The 19,076-nt window shown below is 50.1% G+C and overlaps 6 protein-coding genes across 6 annotated transcripts; 1 reads left to right on the forward strand and 5 right to left on the reverse strand.

Moving 5' to 3' along the window:
• Positions 1–2,351: 2,351 nt before the first annotated feature.
• COCCADRAFT_27720 (uncharacterized protein) lies at positions 2,352–3,846 on the reverse strand (the record flags this gene model as incomplete). Its single annotated transcript, XM_007715930.1, has 2 exons — positions 2,352–3,220; positions 3,270–3,846. The coding sequence occupies 2 exons, from the start codon at positions 3,844–3,846 to the stop codon at positions 2,352–2,354; spliced, it is 1,446 nt and encodes a 481-aa protein (XP_007714120.1).
• Positions 3,847–4,674: 828 nt separating this feature from the next.
• On the forward strand, positions 4,675–5,551 carry COCCADRAFT_27721 (uncharacterized protein; the record flags this gene model as incomplete). The annotated part of the gene is made up of 3 exons (XM_007715931.1): positions 4,675–4,677; positions 4,729–5,007; positions 5,075–5,551. 3 exons carry the CDS (start codon positions 4,675–4,677, stop codon positions 5,549–5,551), a joined length of 759 nt encoding a protein of 252 aa, XP_007714121.1.
• Positions 5,552–6,335: 784 nt separating this feature from the next.
• COCCADRAFT_6544 (uncharacterized protein) lies at positions 6,336–7,034 on the reverse strand (the record flags this gene model as incomplete). The annotated part of the gene is made up of 1 exon (XM_007715924.1): positions 6,336–7,034. One exon carries the CDS (start codon positions 7,032–7,034, stop codon positions 6,336–6,338), a length of 699 nt encoding a protein of 232 aa, XP_007714114.1.
• A 979-nt stretch (positions 7,035–8,013) lies between these two features.
• Positions 8,014–11,684, reverse strand: COCCADRAFT_6545 (uncharacterized protein; the record flags this gene model as incomplete). Its single annotated transcript, XM_007715925.1, has 5 exons — positions 8,014–9,895; positions 9,945–10,585; positions 10,635–11,174; positions 11,225–11,375; positions 11,425–11,684. The coding sequence occupies 5 exons, from the start codon at positions 11,682–11,684 to the stop codon at positions 8,014–8,016; spliced, it is 3,474 nt and encodes a 1,157-aa protein (XP_007714115.1).
• A 1,125-nt stretch (positions 11,685–12,809) lies between these two features.
• COCCADRAFT_6546 (uncharacterized protein) lies at positions 12,810–15,640 on the reverse strand (the record flags this gene model as incomplete). The annotated part of the gene is made up of 4 exons (XM_007715926.1): positions 12,810–13,708; positions 13,761–14,856; positions 14,906–15,164; positions 15,216–15,640. 4 exons carry the CDS (start codon positions 15,638–15,640, stop codon positions 12,810–12,812), a joined length of 2,679 nt encoding a protein of 892 aa, XP_007714116.1.
• Positions 15,641–16,686: 1,046 nt separating this feature from the next.
• On the reverse strand, positions 16,687–18,793 carry COCCADRAFT_6547 (uncharacterized protein; the record flags this gene model as incomplete). The annotated part of the gene is made up of 2 exons (XM_007715927.1): positions 16,687–18,019; positions 18,072–18,793. 2 exons carry the CDS (start codon positions 18,791–18,793, stop codon positions 16,687–16,689), a joined length of 2,055 nt encoding a protein of 684 aa, XP_007714117.1.
• Positions 18,794–19,076: the final 283 nt, after the last annotated feature.

Here is a 19,076-nt window from a genome sequence, read left to right on the forward strand (position 1 = left end):
CGTTTTGAAAGTAGTTGCAATCGATTTCTCGTGGTTTGTTTGTATATATAGAGCTAAAATACACCTATTCTAGAAAAACTCGAAGTTGGTGTTGAATAATAAGCTATTATAGAGGTTGAGTTTATATAGTCGTTTTTCCACTAGGCTAAACCGTACCCTAGTTCGGATCCCATTCAGATATATGTAGCAACAGACGCTAAGCCATTACACTTAAGAGATGCGAGGATCTGCCTAGGAGTTGCTCTCTTAGCCTAGGCAGCTTTAATTTTTCGTCCGATAATAGATGCAACGCGTGGACTACGCTTTAGGAAGGTAGTTATCTAATACTTGCCTATAGGCCTATAGTCTCTATTTATCCTTAGTATTTGGTTCGCCATTTCTCGTGCGCGTGCGTATAAGGGAGGAAAAGCTCATGCGTCCTCTTCAAGTATTCATTATACGAGGAAGTCCTCCTGCTCCAGGGTTAATCGCTGTTAATATACATAGCTTGCGTAGTTGCTCTGTCGGCCGTTTATACGCGTCGAGATTGTGGACTGGGGGAGGTTATACGCTTTTGCAGCAGCTCTTTGACTTGGAAAAACACCAGAAATAATACCACGAATAGCTGATTGAATAGCTTCCTCACGGGCATCCATTTTGGCTGTGTAGGTGGCGAGAAAACGCGTGTTTTGATGAGGGTGTTGAGTTCTGATCAGTGACCAACATCTCCGGGTGATCAACTACCCGGTCGACTAGCTTATGGTTGATCCAGATTCAGATGTGGATCTTTGCGTTACATTCGGATGAAATGGCTGGCTTTAATATAAACTGGCCACTTGATTGTATAACCGAATGTTTTCGGACAAGTATTCCTTGGCGCATGTTGTCCACGCGGCATTAGAGAACGTTAGAGCCGAGGGATAGCCGCGGAGAACATTCCGACCGAAGTCTGTGGGTAGAATTTCGCGGCTTCTTGGACCGAGCAATAATACAATTGGTGAGTTATATGTCACAATCCACAGAAATACTAGATTCTTGCCGTCGAATCTCCGCCACATACCGTACCGAACGGCGCAACAATCACTCGCCTCACCAATCGCTGCCATTACAACCAGCTTTTCCACGTTCCGACCAACCTAAGTAGAGATGCGAAGATATGTATTCCTCGCGTGAGATATAAACCCGAAGTAACCATTTCCCTTCTTATACACAGTTATGCTTCAAATCACAAGCATAACATTATTTCTTATCCTTTTCCACTAGATACTGCAAGCCGAACATTCGAGAAGATCATCGTACGTTGCCAACAGTGAAAACAAAACCCAATGCATAACATTAGGCTCGTGATGAAGATTCCCGTATATCGCATCTGCATCCTACATGCACATAGATGCACTATTCTATATATGACCTACAAAACACGCTTATAATTAGCTTTCACCTTACAGACATGACATTTTTCGAGAAGAGAGCGCGCAGCATGTGGTATGCACGATGCAGTACACATACAGCGAGTAGTACACATCATTCAGTGTATATTTTACGCGGCTTCAATAACCTAATAACCTTTCTCGCTGTGACTTCGCGAAGCCAACTTACAGTCGAGTCTGAAATCCCCCACAACGAGTCTAACCATTTACTGCGGTCGCAAAGAGATCCCGAGCTGCGGACAGTTTCAGCTCCACACGGCCCTAGCAACCCGCTCATGCGGCTGCTCGCTAATCTAGTCTCCCTAGATCATCCAGCCGAACCGTTTATTCCATCGTATCCATCGATCTGGCGCTAGCCTGGACATTTCCCAAGATTTCGGTACACACTAAGCGAATGGTGGCGTAGATTCTTCGAGCCGCGTTTCCTCATATCAAAGGCGTCACTTTAACTCATTGTAACACGCAACTTAAGCTTCGATAATATTAAGGAAAACCGGATAACGAAGTGTTTCTGACCAGACTGTGGAGTTACTTTATAGATCTGCAAGCGGGGTGTGTGGAAGCGTAGTTATGAAGTTGGGTGATGGAAGAATCCGTGAAACGTACCACTAGTTTTGGGGCATGCGGGCACGGCCCGGTCCCTCACTATTGCTGTGACTACGCTAGTGGCGTTACTCAATTACTAATTAACCCAGCTTCAGCTCTGCATTTGCCTGGTTTCATGCTGACACATTGCAGTCTTGTTGTATACGCAACATTACCAGTGGAAAGCAAAAATCACAACGGAGCCAATTACGACAGCCCACTTTCCGCATTATCGTATTTGTGTATCATGTATGTCAAACACGGGTATTGGATCAAATGCCATTAAGATTCTAGTTAGAATCTGGGTACATTTTTCTTGACATTTTTTCCCTTTGGATGGGTCTTGTCCGAGTCAATTTATCCAGGAATGGGATAGACAGCTTGACTCTTGTATCCATTAGTACCAACCGTCCTAACACCAAAGATGACATTGTCCTTGCTTAGTGGAAGAACCACAGAGCCGGCGTTGCCCACATCAACTGTGTGTGTCCACAAGCTGGCTGTTGTGGACCGCCAGACGATTTCATACCCAGCCACATCAGGACTATCGGATTTGATCCACTTGATCCGCGAGTTGTTATCAAGTACGGTTGTGTCAATGGTTACGTTCTTCGGCATGCCGGGAGCTTGCGAGAGCGACCAAAGTGTAGCAAGATTAACTTTGCCAACGCGTGCTGTGTATTCAAAGTCGACAAACTCAACCAGGTCACCATATACAGTCCCATTTTCAGTGCGGATGTCTTGGTGCTGATGAGCAAAGTTCTCGTTGGGTTCCGTGTAACGAATTGCAGGATACCCAGCGCGAAGGAAACCGGTATGGTCGCCACCACGCAGGAAGCGGTCCAGACGGTAGATGATAGCAACATTCATACCAGTGGCATCATTAGCAGCAACTTCAGCGGAGAAACGTGCGAGCTCTCGTGCAGAGGTGTCGCTATCGCCACCGATTTGAAGGCGTCGAGCAGGTGTAAGGTTGTCAGTTCCCGTCAGCGATACGCCCTCTGCGAAAACGCGAATAGTAAAGGGGTCCTTTTGTCCACGGTCGCCAGTCGAGGACCCCACGATATCGCAGTTCAACATGCCTTCGACGTTGGTGCTAGAATTTCGTAGTGTCTCGGCAAGGTAAGTGGAACCATAGAGGTTTTGCTCTTCGCCAGCAACAGCACCCAGAATGATAGTAGATTTTGGTTGATGCTTAGATAGTATACGAGCAATCTCCATGGCAACTATTCGAAGTCAATCTCCACTCTACGAAAAATGCAGTACTGAACTTACTAGCTGTCCCACTAGCATCATCATTGGCACCAGGTGAATCGGCTTCGTAGTTGAGGACGTCGGTGACGCGACTGTCATAGTGCCCGGTCATGACGTATACCCTGCTTGGATCCTGGCTTCCTTTGGCGGTCGCTAAGACGTTCGAGATAGTGACTGGGAACGGGATCCTGCTGGCCACGCCCTGAACGTAGCTCTGGACCCCGACAGTCATGGTCCCATTGCTTTCATCGGCATACTTTTTCATTTCAGAAGCAATCCAGTCCCTGGCTGCATGGATACCACGCGTTGAGCTATTGTATGTTGCAAGGGTATGGCGAGTTCCGAAAGAGACAAGCTTCTCGATGGTGGCTTGGATATTGGCAGCGTTCACTTCATCTAAGATTGCACGCATCTCATCATCCGGAGCTTGCGGAACGAGTTCAGTACCGACATTTGAGGGCGGCCATGCTGCATTGACGCATTGAGTGTACGTCTGGTCGTTGATGGCAACTGGAGGGGGAAGGTCGCGCTCATGAACATCATGCGCGCATACCGCTGAGATCAGCGTACTGGCACGCAACAGCGACAGCAAGCGCATGGTTATGTTTGAGAAGGAGAAGATGGGATATCTGGATTTTCTCAGGGCAGCGATTCAAATAGAGAAAGCCGGATAGGCCGCGGCCAAGAAAGCAGGACGGCATGCCATGACATCAAACTCCGGCTCGGAAGTCGAGAAGTTATCGAACTTCCCATGTCGGTTAGAAGCTTTAGCCGACGATATCGCCCCTCGACTTTGTCTTGCACTTTTTGCGGTTGGTGGTAGCCACAGGATCCGCAGTTGCTAATAGCGAGCGTCCCGCGAGCAAGGATTGCGTAGACGATTACCCGGATAGGCAGGAGGGGAAGAGACCGACGTCAAGATTGGACCCCCGTGATTTAGACGGAGGTGAATGGGAATTTATATGGGGAAATATAGTAGAGTTGGCCATGGGGAAGACCTCGCTGGATGGATGGCCGAGGCCGAGCAGGTTGCGATAAGCGGCTAGTGTACATGTCGCGTTCCTGTGAAGCAGATTATCAACATGCGCCGAGCAGTATGTTTTGAGAGAAATTTGCTAGGACCAAGAGAAATGTACTCGAAGGCGCCTACGCGATTGGTATCGATGTAGTTGAGAGAAGAGCATGCCTAGAGCGCCGTTCAGGATGGTGTTCGCATTCCTGATCCAGTCTGCTTTGGGTTAGCGCTAGAATGCGACAACGATTGCATGTGGCCATGATGCAATCTGTCAAGTCACCAAAAAAACGTTGCCTACAAGGCACCAATACATACAGAACCAGTTGTTCAAGAGCGCACATACTCTCGCATACAATCCCTACGCGATTATTCCACACTCGGCAGTAGCCAAAACAGCCACAAAAGCTCGCAATGGTCCGTCTGGTGGCGCATATATAGCATAACACAAGCTCACGTCGCAAACAGAATGCCCTCTTTAATTCAGCCTTGCGGCAATCGACCTCGATACGGAAAGACTTGGATCAATTTGCCGATTCAGCCTCGCCCTCTCCACACCTCCAGGCCCAGCTCAACGCCTCCCTCGCAACATTCGCCCGCACCATCGACGACTATGGCAAGCTCGCGAGACAAGAGCCGGTGCAGACAAAGGCCGAAAAGGCGCAGGAGAGATTGAAGAACTTCAGGGCAGAGCTGGATGAATACCGTGCCAGCTTCAAGCGCATAAAGAGCGCCAACGAGGACATTGTACGTTTCGAACCACCGTCCGCGTTCAGAAGCGCATGCGACAAATGCGTACTGACAACCCTCACAGCAAACCACAGAAGCCCGCACCGAACTTCTAGGCCGGCGCCCTCATAACACAGCCACGCCTGAGAATCCATATGCACAGCACAACCTGGCTGCCCAGCACTCAGCCTTTGCGCCCTCCCAACCCTACGACCCCAATGCCCCCTACCGACCCAACCCATACTCGGCAGGCGCCCCACAAGGCGGCCAATACGATCGTGAAGGCCATCTTTTGCGCGAAAATACCTTCTTCAACAAAACCTCGGAGCAGCTCGACGAGTTCCTCGACAGGGGAAGAGCTGTGCTCGGCGATCTTGGCCAACAGAGGGACATGCTCAAGGGCACCCAGAGAAGGCTATACACAGTTGCCAATACCCTAGGCATTAGCGGCGACACGATACGCATGGTCGAGAGGCGAGCAAAACAGGACAAGTGGATCTTCTGGGGTGGCGTCGTTGTCTTTTTCCTCTTCTGCTGGCTCGTCATACACTATCTACGCTAATCCCAATCCACTTGGTTTCCTTTTGCATCAATTTCACCGTATTTGGTTGAGTCAGCAAGGCGTCCGGTGCATCCAACATAGTGAGGGGTCACGAACTCTTTTTTTTTTGCGTCGCAGGACATCATTGGTTTAAGGCGCCATCATGCGTTCCTTCACGATGTCTAGGTTTTCCAATAGACTCCGGCCGCAACTGGAACAGAAAAATTCTATCATTTATTAATGGTTTCATCCAACCATTCACACCAGGTTCAGGACCTGGCCCTATCAGTGAGCATTACCTCCAATCGAATCTTTCCGACATAAACTGTTGGTCATACACCATCCTGGTTAGGTTGCACAAGTTTGCTACTAGGGATACAGAGCACGACTATCAGCTTCTGGAGAACTATCATTGCTCTCATCCGGTTTAGCACTATCTCACTTCGCAGAGTCGAGTCTTTGAGAGTTGTAACTGCGCTGTGGTATACTACGAAAGCAGAAGCTATCACTCTGGAAGGGATATTGCGATACGACATGGTCGTCCCTGCTTTCCAAACTGAGCAGTACAAACCTATCGTTCCTACTCAAATGCCAAGTCTATTCAATTCACTCTAGCCTAACCAAGGAAAATCCTCTTTGCTCCGTAGAACTGCTATCCCATTCTCTCCGTCCGGGCAAAGTCCCTAACCGCAAGGAAATCTCTCTGGCCATCCAAAACCCCGAACGATGTCCGTCAATATGCGCCACGTATGAGCCGGTCAAGCTTTCCATTAACATTCTCTAGTGTTTCCTTCATCTCCCGCTGCTAATACTGGATCTTGTTCAGTTTATCAAAATACTCATCTCGACGATATCTGACGGGTACGATTACGGGGTGCGCACATGCTGGGTTAGCAAAAACTGGGACTTCGAGTTTGAAATCCAGTTTGCGACGTCCATATTTCACAACAGGTGCTGGTCGTGCCCTGCCATGACGCTGTTGAATAGAAGCAGCCAGAGGGCGGACTTCATGGGATTCTTGAACTTTTTCCGCTGCCTTCTTCCAGTCTGCCAAGTACTCACTTTTTTCGTGGCGGTTGATCTTGTCCTTGGTATGGTCCCAGAAAGTGGACAACGCCTCGACTAGTAGCGAGGACTCAAACTTCCGTGCCAGCTGCACTAGAATAATGAATGTATGTCGCAAGCATTGGAGGTCTTTGGTCCGATATGCGTTGTTGAGGCACTCCTGATCGAGATAGTGCTGGAGGACCTGACGAACACGGTGTCGCGTCTCCCCATTGCCATGTTGCGCGTAAGGTCCGAGTATGCCGAAGAATCGCTCCAAAGTCTTCTGAATGACTTCCTTTCGGATACCGAAGTGACTGTTGAAATAGTTATGCAGTCTTTGTACCCACAGATCTCCTTGTATCGAGTTTTCAGACTTCTGTTTGGGAAACCATGCGCGGAACGTTTGCGCGTCCACCCATATCTGCTTTTGGCCTAGGCGGGCTTTGATATTTTCCATGTTCGGATACAACGTCGGAAAGAAAATGAGAGAAGTATCAGAGCAAAAAATAATCGAAGTTGTTGCGGTCTTTTGGGGGAGGGACAGATTTTACCTGCTTGCCGCGTTCAAGTCAGGATCTCACCATTATGTACTACACTCATTCGGTCGAACCACAACATCAGTCCAAACGCCAAATCAGCTCGACAGTTCAGCTGTCTCGGCTACGTTCTTTAGTCGCACAGCTTGTAAATATGTTTGCTCCCAACAGAATTCGATACCCAGGCATCCAAGCATCATGCCCTGACACGGTTGCCACTTTGGACACGTCAGCCCAAGGTTGCAACAGCGCATGCCGAAATAAGAATATCCAACCGTACACATTTTTTTAGCCTCATCTTTGACGTTCACTTGCCGACAACAAACCTACCACGTTACATCAACTTCGTTAGGCCTAAAACACCGCCACCCAACGCTCGCAGCTCGTAGTGAATAAGCTTGCAGGCTAGCAATTTCCTTCCGGGAGGGTGTGTTAGTCTAAACATACCGCGACCCATTAGAAGTCATCATCGGACAAGCTCTTCATTGAAAATAGACTTATAAAAGGCTACCAAGCAAGCCACCAAAGCTATGGTGAAACGTCCACTCCGAGCATGTTACACCAGATATAATGCGAATGAAGACATTTCTTGTCGCCGCCAAGATCCATCTACCTTACTATTCAAAAATTCCTACAGTCTATGAACTTACTTGGGGGCAGACATTCACTGTCTATCGAGAATCGCCAGACGGGTTGAAAGTAAAGCAATCAACGTGGAACACAACCACAGCCTCAATATCAAAAGATGACAACATCACACCTTTGAAAACATGGGAAGTAAGATCGAAAGAGAAAAACCTAAAAAAGCCTTGATCTAGCCATGTATGGGAATCTTGTACCAACCCAGCCAAAAAGAAAAACGCCACACCAGATGCTCGCACACTCCCCATCCCCCCCTCTTCACCAATCCAATCCCCCAGCACCCCTCTCACCGCCAGCCAGTATCTGCGAGGCTTTCCCCTTCTCCCCCAATCCCCCCTCAAGATGCGACACCGGCACGCCCTTCCTCCCCTTAAGCTGCAACCTTTGCAACTTCTTATCAAGCGCCACAAACGGATCCTCCGTCTCACTCTTCTTAATCTTAAACTTGCTCGTCCCTAGCACGCTATCCAGCTCCTCCACACTGGGCAGCTTAACATACAACCAACCATCATCACGCTCCTCGATCGGGAAAACAGCAATATTAACAGACTCGTCGTTTGTACACTTGCCTGCATTTTCGCCAGAGAGCTCGTAGTTGCGTTTATGGTAGGGGCACGAGACCCAGAGTTTGTTGTTTGCGAGGTCATCGCCGATGAGGCCGTCGGAGAGCACAAAGGCGCGCTTGTGCGGGCACATTTGCTGCGTGCAGTAGTATTTGCCGCGGACTTTGAAGACGGCGAGTTGCGTGTCGCCGCGCTTGATTGCCTTACTGTCACCTGTATCTGCGTCCTGGAACTCTGAGGCTTTGACCAAGGGTTGCCAGGAGAGCTCTGTCCATTTTGTGCCGCGGAAGTCTTCGGTGATGGAGTCTTTGGGCCAGTAGGAAGGACGTTCTTGGCCGCGTTCTTGTGTGGGCTCGATGGTGTCGACGATGGTTTCCGAGGTGTTTGCGAATTGCGAGAACCAGGCGCGTTTCTTGGGGTCTTTGAGAACTTCGGTCCATTCGCAGAAGAAGGTACCGACGAGATCTTCCATTTGCTTCTCGAGATCGGCGCAGATGCCGAGTTTGTCTTGCAGGATGACTTCCTGGAGGTACTTGATACCGCCGGGGAGATTCTCCATCCATCGCGCTGTTCGTTGCAGCTTGTCGGCCGTCCGGATGTAGAATGCGAGATAGCGATCGAGGATAGGGACCACGTCATCTGGTGGTACGTCTTTGGCCAATAGTTCTGAATGCCTGGGCTTTGCACCACCGTTGCCACCGACAAAGATATTGAATCCTTTTTCGGTGGCAATGAGACCAAAGTCCTTGTTTTGAGCCTCTGCGCATTCGCGGACACAGCCCGAAACTCCGCCTTTGAATTTGTGTGGACCACGAATGGACTTGTAGCGCTCTTCGAGACGCACAGCCATGCCTACACTATCGCCAATGCCGAAGCGGCACCATGTAGTTCCAACGCATGATTTGACAGTGCGTAGTGACTTTGCGTACGCATGACCAGACTCCATGCCGCCATCAACGAGCTCTTGCCAAATGTCTGGGAGGTCTTGTTTGCGTGCACCAAACATGTCGATGCGCTGGCCACCCGTAATCTTGGTGTAGAGGTTGTATTTTTTCGCCACTGTTCCGATGATGATGAGCTTCTCCGGTGTGATCTCGCCTCCAGAAACTCGGGGAACGACGGAAAATGTGCCGTTGCGCTGGATGTTTGCAAGGAATCGATCGTTAGTATCCTGAAGACCCCGATTATTTACCTCAAGGAGATGCCTGTTGTACAGCGAAGAGATGATGCTTCCAATGGTCGGTTTGCAGGCCTCGCATCCCAGGGAGTTGGCGTCCTTTCCTGCTTCTTTCATCACAGAAGCAAAATCTTTGAGACCCTTGACGTAGATGATGTTGAAGAGGTCGGCGCGAGAGTACTCAAAGTGTGGGCAGAGATGGTTCTTGATCTCGTTGCCCATGGACGCCATGGTCTTGTTGAAAATGGTTTGGACGAGCGGCATGCAGCCACCGCAGCCAGTGCCGGCTTTGGTGCAAGACTTGACATCGCCGATGCTCTTGCAGGTTCCGTCTTTAGTAGCATTAACTACATCGCCTTTGGTGACGTTGTGGCATGAGCAGATCTGGGTATCATCGGATCTACAGTCGTCAGTAAGAGTACTCACTCGGTCACGGTTTCTTTACTCACAGATCAGAACCATCGTCTTCACCCTTTTGTGCGCCGACAATGAGCTCGCTGGGCGGTATTTCGAGCGGTTTCTGGTTTTTCACCATGGGCACAAGCTTGATGTAGTCTTTCGTATCACCAATCATCATGCCACCCAGCAAATACTTTCCATCCATGGTAAACAGGTACTTCTTGTAGACCTGCTGGAACGGATCCTTGTATGTGAGCGCCTTGACTGGTGGTGGTGCTGGCCCATCTGTCAGATTCTTGACCTTGTCTCGCGTCGTCTTCGCATTCGGCTCCTTGCTATCGGCGCGCTGGCGTCCAGGTAAGTTCTTAGGTCCATCGCGATCGGCGAAGAAGTCACCGAAACTTGCAACTTCGACACCTAGCAGCTTGAGTTTTGTGCTGAGATCTGGAGCTTTGAACTTTCGCGGTGCGTGTGCTTTCGCTTGGGTCAAGTTGAAAGCTAGTACGTCGGCCATCTCGACACCAGGGGCGATGAGGCCAAAGGTTTGGTTTTCCCAGCTCGCACACTCGCCAATGGCATAGATGTCGCGTTGAGATGTTGCCAGGTCGTGTCCAACGACTATGCCGCCTCCTCTGTCAGCACATTTGATGCCGGCTTTCCTGGCTAGCTCATCTCGGGCTTTAATGCCAATCTATGCATATCAGTTTCGGCCGTCATTCCAGAACACTGAAAGCACTCACCGCAAAGCAAATGCAAGAACATTCCATCTCTTCACCGTCCTCAAATACCACGCCCTTGACAAAGTTGTCCTCGGTGGCCAGGATCTTGCCCACCCTCTTGCTTAGCATGACGTCCAGACCTAATGCTCTTACTTGCTCTACAACCATACCGCCGGCATCGCCATCTAATTGCCTTGACAGCACCCATCGGTTCCTCTCAATCAGTTTGACTTTGGCAAAGTCTTCTAGATCCATCATCGCATGTGCGGCTTCGAGACCAAGCAGACCGCCACCCACGACTGCGCCAGTCGTACCCTTTCGTGAAGAGGAAAATTCTATTAATCTTTGCAAATCCTCGATAGTTCGGTACACGAATACACCTTGTGCATCGTGACCAGGCGTGTGTCGGGGAAGAAGCGCATCTGAACCCGTTGCCAGAACTAGGATGTCGTATGATACTGTCTCTCCAAATGATGTTTTGACTGTCTTCTCCTCGGAATTAATCTCGGTGACAAGGGTGTTGAGGTGGTAGCTCAATGCGCCTTCGGGCATGGAGGAATACTGTGAGGAGGTTAGTTTCAACCATATGCTCCTGAATAATTGCGACAAACCCATTCTTGCGGATTGAGGTACAAGTTTTCTACTTGGCGATGTTGGAAGAAGCTAGTTAGGCCAACTCGATTGTATGCAAGATGCGGCTCTTCGCCAATGACGACGACGTCGTACTCTCTCCGCTTGACATCGTACTTCATGAGTTTTTCACTATTTACAATTAGCTTCTCGGCAATTTCTTTCGACACTCAAAACTTACATAAAAGCAATGCCGACCATGCCCAACCCTACAACCACGATTCTTTTCCGTGGGCGATCATTATTAATCTCTCCCTTCTTCTCCAGCTCCGCTACCTTCTCAGGCAGTTTGTTTGCTTCCGCATCATTCCATTCTCGATTTGATACGTTTCCATCTTTTGATCCCCAGGTCGCTGTGATGTGGCGTTCACCCGGTGGCGAGTGCGATTCACCCGACAAAGGCTCGATGCCTTGTGTGACAATCGGTTCCGTTTCCGCCATTGCGATGTCAATGCAACCGCTCGGACAGTCGTATATCAAGTATCCTCAGGAACTATCGTCGTGGACCCAAGTCACAAGAACACGAAGCGATACCACTATCCGCCTACAACCAAAAGCACAAACACAAACAGAAGAAGAAAGCAGGACAAACGGAGCGAGATAGCAAAGAAAAGGCGTAACCCTCAGCTTGATAAGTCCAAAATAACCAAACAGAAAATCCCGCCTAGCCACAAGAAAGCCCTCCCGTAGCACACAAAAAATACCGCCCACTAGGGTTAACCCATCTATCCTATTCCACCTCCGCGCGCAACCACACACGCTTACACGAGCAAATCACACCACCCCGTCCCTTCTCAAAGCCGCACTTACATCATACAATCCATTCATTCGTACCTGCCCCTCCTCCGCGGTGACCTACGGAAATGCACTGCAATCTTGCCCAACAGCCACATCTATCTCCGGTACTTTTGTTCACTAGCACTAGCGCCAAGCGGGTGGGTAAGTAAGTGGTAAGACGTCAATAACGCAGTCCCCGCCCGCCCCCGACCATCCATTAGCCTAATAGACGGTATCGGTGATTATCTTCGCGGGGGTGGTGAGTGGGTGGCCTGAAGGATGTGTGTGGTTCTCCGTGGAGATTCGCGTGGCTTGGGGTGTTTGGGGGGGTGGTGGGTTTGAGTTGCTTATCGCGAGGTGGGTCGAGATAGGGAGGGGGCTTGGCGACAGGGGTCTTATCAGTGGGTTGAAGTTGGCGGAGATGCTGGCGGGAGATGGTGCGTTTCCGATGTGTTCAGTAGGGAGAGTTCGAGTTGTCTGTAGGTGCGGGTTTTGGAGGGTGCTGGGGATGAGGAGGTGAAAGTGTAGGTCAGGAGTTTGTGCTTTGGAAAGATTTTGAGTATTTCGAAAGCGATTCGGATGGGAGAAAGTGCATTGCGATAACACGATTTTTTTCCAACAGTACAGAACCGTTGGAGTCGTAGCAAATCCAGCGCCGTAATGTACGCTTTGCCTGATCGAGTTATAAAGAGCAAAAAAAATAACTGTTGTAGTAAACCAAACAGACCCAAATATCCAATATGACAGAACACCGAAAAACGCTTCCCTTACAATGCACGCTGTGAACAACTAAAACACCAAAATCTCATCCTCACCCCACCCCAACTTCCCCAACACCTCACACGTCGCCTTCTCCAACGCCTCAGGTCCACAAACCAGCACCATACTCTCTCCCTCCCCCCTCACACACTCCTCCTTAAGCATCGCGTCTCCAATCCGTCCTCTCCGCCCCTCCCACTCCTCATTCCCCTGCGTCAACGTATGCAGAATCCTGCAGCGATCCTCATTGCCGCTCGCAAAAGCATCTAAATCTTCTCTACAAAGTATATCCTCCACAGTGCGATTTCCATACAAAACAGTACACCGTGTCGCGTCTTCTTTATCCTGCATGACGGCGCGTAGGACCTGGTAAATGGGCGTGATACCACTTCCACCGCAGATCATGTAGAAGCGGTTTACTTGCTTTGTTTGCTTGCCGTTGATGCTGCAGAGGCCGCGGCCGAGGTATTCGAATTTGCCGATGGGGCCTTTGATGTCGAGGCTGTGGCCGAGGGGGATGGCGTCGAGGGCTTTTGTCATCCTGCCGCCGGCGCGGGAGGGCGTGTCGGCGTATACTTTGATGAGGATGTCGCAGTAGCCTTTTTGGTTGGTTTGGGATATCGGGGTGTAGGAGCGGATGATGGCCTCGCGCGTGACTGGGTCGCGGAGTCGAAGCATGAGATGTTGGCCGGTGGGTAGGCCAAGGGTTTGGTCGTCATGGTCGAGTTTAAAGCGGAAGATGTGCGTGTCTGAGGAGACCTTCTTCTTTGACTGAAGATGAGCTTGACGCCATTCGCGAGGGTGAAGAAAGATGGGTCGTGGCTCGGTGGATTCTGTAGTCGCTTGGCCTTGTGCCAAAGCTTTCTGGGAGGCTTCATCCAAGGTGCCAATGTGATAATCTGGCATCATCTTTTTTGCTGTTTCGCTATCTGCAGGTTGTCAGTGTTTGTACCCAATGTCAAGCTCCAGCATGTGTCTTACGAATCGCCATGAATTCATCAGTAGCATCCGTTGCTGCAGCGCTCACAATGCTTTGTGCGCCGCCGGGATGCCCTTCCAGAAATGCAGTACCATCGTACACTTCTCCGTTCAAGACGAACCATGGGTTGTCTGCCTTATCGTGCTCTCGTAGCTCGTCAATGTCAATGACCCTGTCAACTCCGTCTTTGGTCATCTTAATATCTTTGACCTGTTCGATTTCGGCATGTTCTGGCTCTTCGTTGCCCACCTTCTCTCCCCAATGGCCGTTGGAAAGGTTACCACCGGCCTTCTTGACACGCTCCATCCATCCACCAGGCATCAGGGCAGGCTGAGTAGGATGTTCGAACCGCATTGTATCGTTTTCCTTGTGGATCACAATTCGGAACCAGGGATTGTTCATCATACCCAGGACACTCCAGTACATGTCTTTTGGTTGCACGCACATGGCTTCGTCCATGACTCTGACTACAATGTCATCTGCTTGTTTGAGTTCCTCGGTTGAGATTTCAATGTCCCAAAAACACCAGCAGAAGCTTGTTTCACGCCAGTCCATGTCCAATCTTGCACCGTACAGCTGTCGATCATCGAAAGCGCGGTACTTGTCCTCTGGATAGTCAATGTTTGCAAGTCGCCATGATTTTCCTTGGTCTAAGGATAGTTCGCAACGTGTTACGCGCCGGCCGCCACCACTGTAGGCATAACCACGCACATTGTAGGTACTCTGACTCGAAGAAAGCCCCAACTCCTCTCCGTGTTGGGGGAAAGCAATAGCTGAATTAGGCGAAAGATCATAGATGGCATACCGCTCGTCCATCCACCATTTGGTGTTGTTTGCCGCTTCATCTGGGTCGACTGTGGTAGGTAGTACTCTGTTGTCGTAGATGTGGTACCAATTGTCACTAGGCTCAGCGGTGATAATCAGCTTTTTTAGCCACTTGACACTTCTGCCGCCAATCTGGCCAGGTATCACAGCTCGCAATGGTTTTCCGTGATCGGGCCTCAGCATCTCGCCGTTCATCTTATGTGCCAGCATAATTCCTCGGTTGGGATCCATGACCCAGTTGAGTTTTACCGAAGTGCCGTAGTACCCATTTGGCTACGTGAAGTGTCAGTAGTCAGAAGATACATTAAGTGCGGCCACTTACGAGTTTGTCAGCTCCCTCCATGCAAACGTACTTGGCCTTCCGTAGAGGCTTCGCTCGTTCAATGATGTCCTTCATCACAACGCCGGTGAAAAGAGCGGTGGAAACTCCAGCCGGACCCCACGAGAAGCCCTTGCTCTTTCTCACAACATTTTGTTCTTTTCGTCTATTGCCAGCACAGACCAAAGTGATAGGATATGTCACATTCTCGTATTCTTCCAGTAGTTGTCGCAGAGTAATCTTCAAAGGGTTTTCTACCATGCTACAAGAGTCTCAATATATAATTGCTTTGTTGGAATGAATAATGACTTACCCTTCTACGGAGAACTCCCAGTCTAAACACTCGGCATCTTGAACTTCCGGTACTGCTCCATGGTTTCTAACGTAAAACAACTCAGGGCTAGTAAGAAACCCCTCGTTGAACAAATCAGTCAGTGGTGCTTCGACATTGAATGGATGCACGCCCGTCAGCCGAATCAGCCTCGGATCTCGTGGGACATGTGCATCTGGGGTGGATTTGTCGAGTTCTAGAACTTGGGGTGGAGTTTTTGCTGGTGGTGGAAGTGGAAAGTCCTCTTGTGTTGATGTTGAAGTAGTCGATTCGACATCGTTGCCATCGACTGTTTCTGGTGGTGATGGAGGTAATTGTTTTGATGTGGAGTCTGCGTGAGTCTGTAACTGGCGTTCATGAAGAAACGACATAGGGACTGCCGTCTGCTTTTGGGTGACTACGCTCATGGTGCAGATGCAGCGTGCGGTACCTAAACTTAGATTGGTGCCGACAGACGGGTACTGTGCTTGGCTATGCACAAACGTAGAACAAAGACCAAGCAAGAAAAGAAGGTCGGGCACAAAAGCGGAGTGGAGCAGTAAATTTAGAGGTAGCGACGAGAAGTTGAACTTCTGGAATTATTGGCTTTCAGCTAGATGCTATAGTGCTTCTGGGGTACAAACCGAGCGGCCCTCCAGTAAGTAACAAAGATGATCTTTCCACCAACGTCAGAAGCTTACATAGGAATACCGCGGAAACCCAACTTCAATCTGTGGAGAAGACGTCAAACCCTGTATGTCGTCATCGCCTAGATTGTCATGGCGGACTAGGCTCTGGCCATACCGAATTACTACAGAGTTTTGATATGCGGCCTTATCTTTGACGCTGAAAGAGGAATAGCGCCCGATACGGCGTGGCGAATAGTGGGCGATTTCTGGGCAGCTAGACGATGTTCCTGGCCGGACCGCACAGAGTGGATACAGTGTGGGGGCTATCGTGGAAACATTGGGTTGAAGATCTTTTCAGCGGAGATGCACCATCCGAGCATACTTTCTCCCGTTTCGCGACGATTTTGTAGAAGCCGCAGTATAGCGTGGTTTCAAGCCATGTTTGATGCGCCGGCTCAGCCTGAGACCACGGATTCTAATGCAAGTTGGATGGATTCGCGCGAAGCAAAAGCATTCGTAACGATGCCAGTCTTCCAACTTCTACAGGTGCATGGTCAATCAAAGCGCCCGCGCAATCATAGGGTTAATGTTTACTTTTACCACACCAAATCTTGCGTAGTAGAGTTCGCCCGGTCTTTGAGGGAGTCCGGGGAAAATATTAGACCGAGCGGACTTGATAGCGTTGACCATAGATGTACATAGATCTAAGGGGACCGGTTGTCCTGATGGGCTGGTAGAAACAGTGCGCGCTTCTCCGCGGGGTACAAGTGCAGAGCGCGCTTGACGGCCCCAGCTATAAGCGATCAGCCACCCATGACTTTGAAAACATAAAATATACTTCCAGTTCATCCAAGTAGCTTCTCTTTTAATGTTTGGCCTTGTCCTGTGGGCCCAACTTGAACATGCCCCTGGAGTCGCTGTTGCAATGTCTCGGCGCGAGCCTTCATGCGCTGCTCTGATTTTTGCTTCACGCTGGCTTTGTCAAACCGACCACGGATACCATGTTTGATGCGTGTGATCATATCGGCTGCTTTACCTTTTGTGACATCGCTTGGCTTCAGGTGGTCTTCTTGAGGCCGAGACTTGTTGATAAAGTCGATTTGTGCCTGGGAAGCGATGCTTCTTCGCCATGCCTGGTTCTTATTGATATAGAAGAATTGGAACGCGTCCGCCGCGTATGTATCAGCGGCATGGACGACATGCGAGAAAGACTCGCCTTCAGCGATGACGCGCGGTGTACCATATGGGCTTTTCGTCTGCTTGGTGATAGGAATCTTCCAATAGTACTTTGCTCTGAAGAAACCATCTGCGGTGTCCGAGGGCTCGATGACGAGATAATTCCCAGTATTCCCAGAGAGAACGTACCTGCCCTCGCCTACACCTACCCATGCATTTGGGCTAATGTTGCGTATGTATTGATCGCCAGAAGTGTCTGCTATGAGATCGTGTACAGAGTCGTAATCGGTAAAGGAGATGCTGCCAGGCAGCTTTTTGGCGACAGTCGCCTGCTTTGCCATTGAAGCTTCTTCTTCTCTTTGCTTTTCTTCTTCTTTTCTTTGCTTGATCTTTGCTAGAGTCTTTGTGTCTGCCTTGTCTACGATTTCCGCAGGATCCAGACCAAACAAGGTAGGGGTAGAAACAACTCCAGTACTCAAAGCGGCGACCATATCAATGATATGACAGTTGTCCTTACCATCGTATAGACGCATGCCGCGTCCGATCATCTGAACCAGGAGGTTACGAGACTTGGTTGGTCGGGCCAAAAGCACACAATCGATGTTGGGAATGTCTGTGCCTTCGGTGAATACGCCACAGTTGAGCAACACGGGAAATTCTTTGTTTCGGAAAGCGTCAATCCTTGCGCTGCGGACCTTGGTTGGTGTTTCTCCAGTGACGAATTGCGCATCAATTCCAGCCTGGCGAAACATGTTTGTGAGATTGGTGACGTGGCTGAGGTCGACGCAGAAGATAAGCGTCGAGTGCCGGTCCTTTGCCTTTGCTGTCCAGGCCTTGAGTACAAGATTATTCGTCTCGTCGGTGTTGATTACTCTCGAAAGAGCACCAGCTTGAAAATCGCCATTGGACCCTGTGCTCACTTTGGTCAAGTCGGCCTTGATCTCGACGGTTGTGAAGACTACATCAGAGAGCCAATTCTCTTCAATCATGTCCACATAGTCACTGTCTGAGGGTTAGCTCGCTCACTCGACACTCGTCCCATGTCAAGACTTACCGGTGGTAGACAATGTGGTCAATGACAGCGCCCAGCCTCCTGCCGTCGAAGCGGGATAAGGTAGCCGACACGCCAACGAGAGCAGGAGCGGTGGTGTTGTTCCAGTCGGTAGCATGGCGCAGGCCAAAGTGCTCAAGGACGTCAAGATAGGTCGAGCTGACAATGTGGTGGGCCTCGTCGACCAAGACGAGTTTATAGCGGGTGGGATCAAACTTGTCAAGGCGGTCGCCTGATGTAATGCTTTGTATAGAGGCAACTGTGATGTCGGCGGCACCCGAGGCTTGATGGTTGCCCATTTCAATGTCTACATGCTTGGTGGGGTATGCACGGGCACAATGGCGCGCGGCTTGCTCAACGAGCTCACGGCGATGGGCGAGGATGAGTGTCTGGGTCGCATTGCCACGAGCGGGGACGCGATCGATGAGGTGAGTGAAGATGACGGTTTTGCCAGAGCCTGTTGCCAATGATACACCTAAGCGCTTGTGACCGCGCTCGACGTACGACAGGACGGCTTGGATGCATTCTTCTTGGTATTCGCGTAGGACAACGGCGGGTGGATGTGTAGGTGATGGTGGTGATGGTGGCGAGGATGGCGATGATGAGGGCACAGCTGGTACGGCAGCTTTTTTCCTGGTCCTGGCCAGCCGTGAAGCGCTTCTTCCTACTACCCAGACAGGTCGGTAGCCTGGCCGAGTGCACAGTCTCAGCGCATGGCGGAACATGAAGACGCGTCGAGGGGGAGCGAAACTGTCGCCAAATCACGATGCATGACGCAGTACACGCAAAGTCGGCCGCGGTAGAGCCCCACCTAAATGTCTCCCCAACCACTGCCACCTCCGGCAGGAATATTTCTATAATTACAGACGAATGGCAAAAGTAATGGTAGTGGCATAGCCGAGAGCAAGCCACGTCCGAGTATGGGACTGTCCTGAACTGTTCTAGTGTATGGGACGCATCTGCCAGCAGCCTCGCTCATTCGGGCAAAGTATTCATCACGTGACATTA

Source organism: Bipolaris zeicola (assembly GCF_000523435.1).
Source record: "Bipolaris zeicola 26-R-13 unplaced genomic scaffold scaffold_121, whole genome shotgun sequence".
In the NCBI taxonomy this organism is placed as follows: Eukaryota; Fungi; Ascomycota; class Dothideomycetes; order Pleosporales; family Pleosporaceae; genus Bipolaris; species Bipolaris zeicola.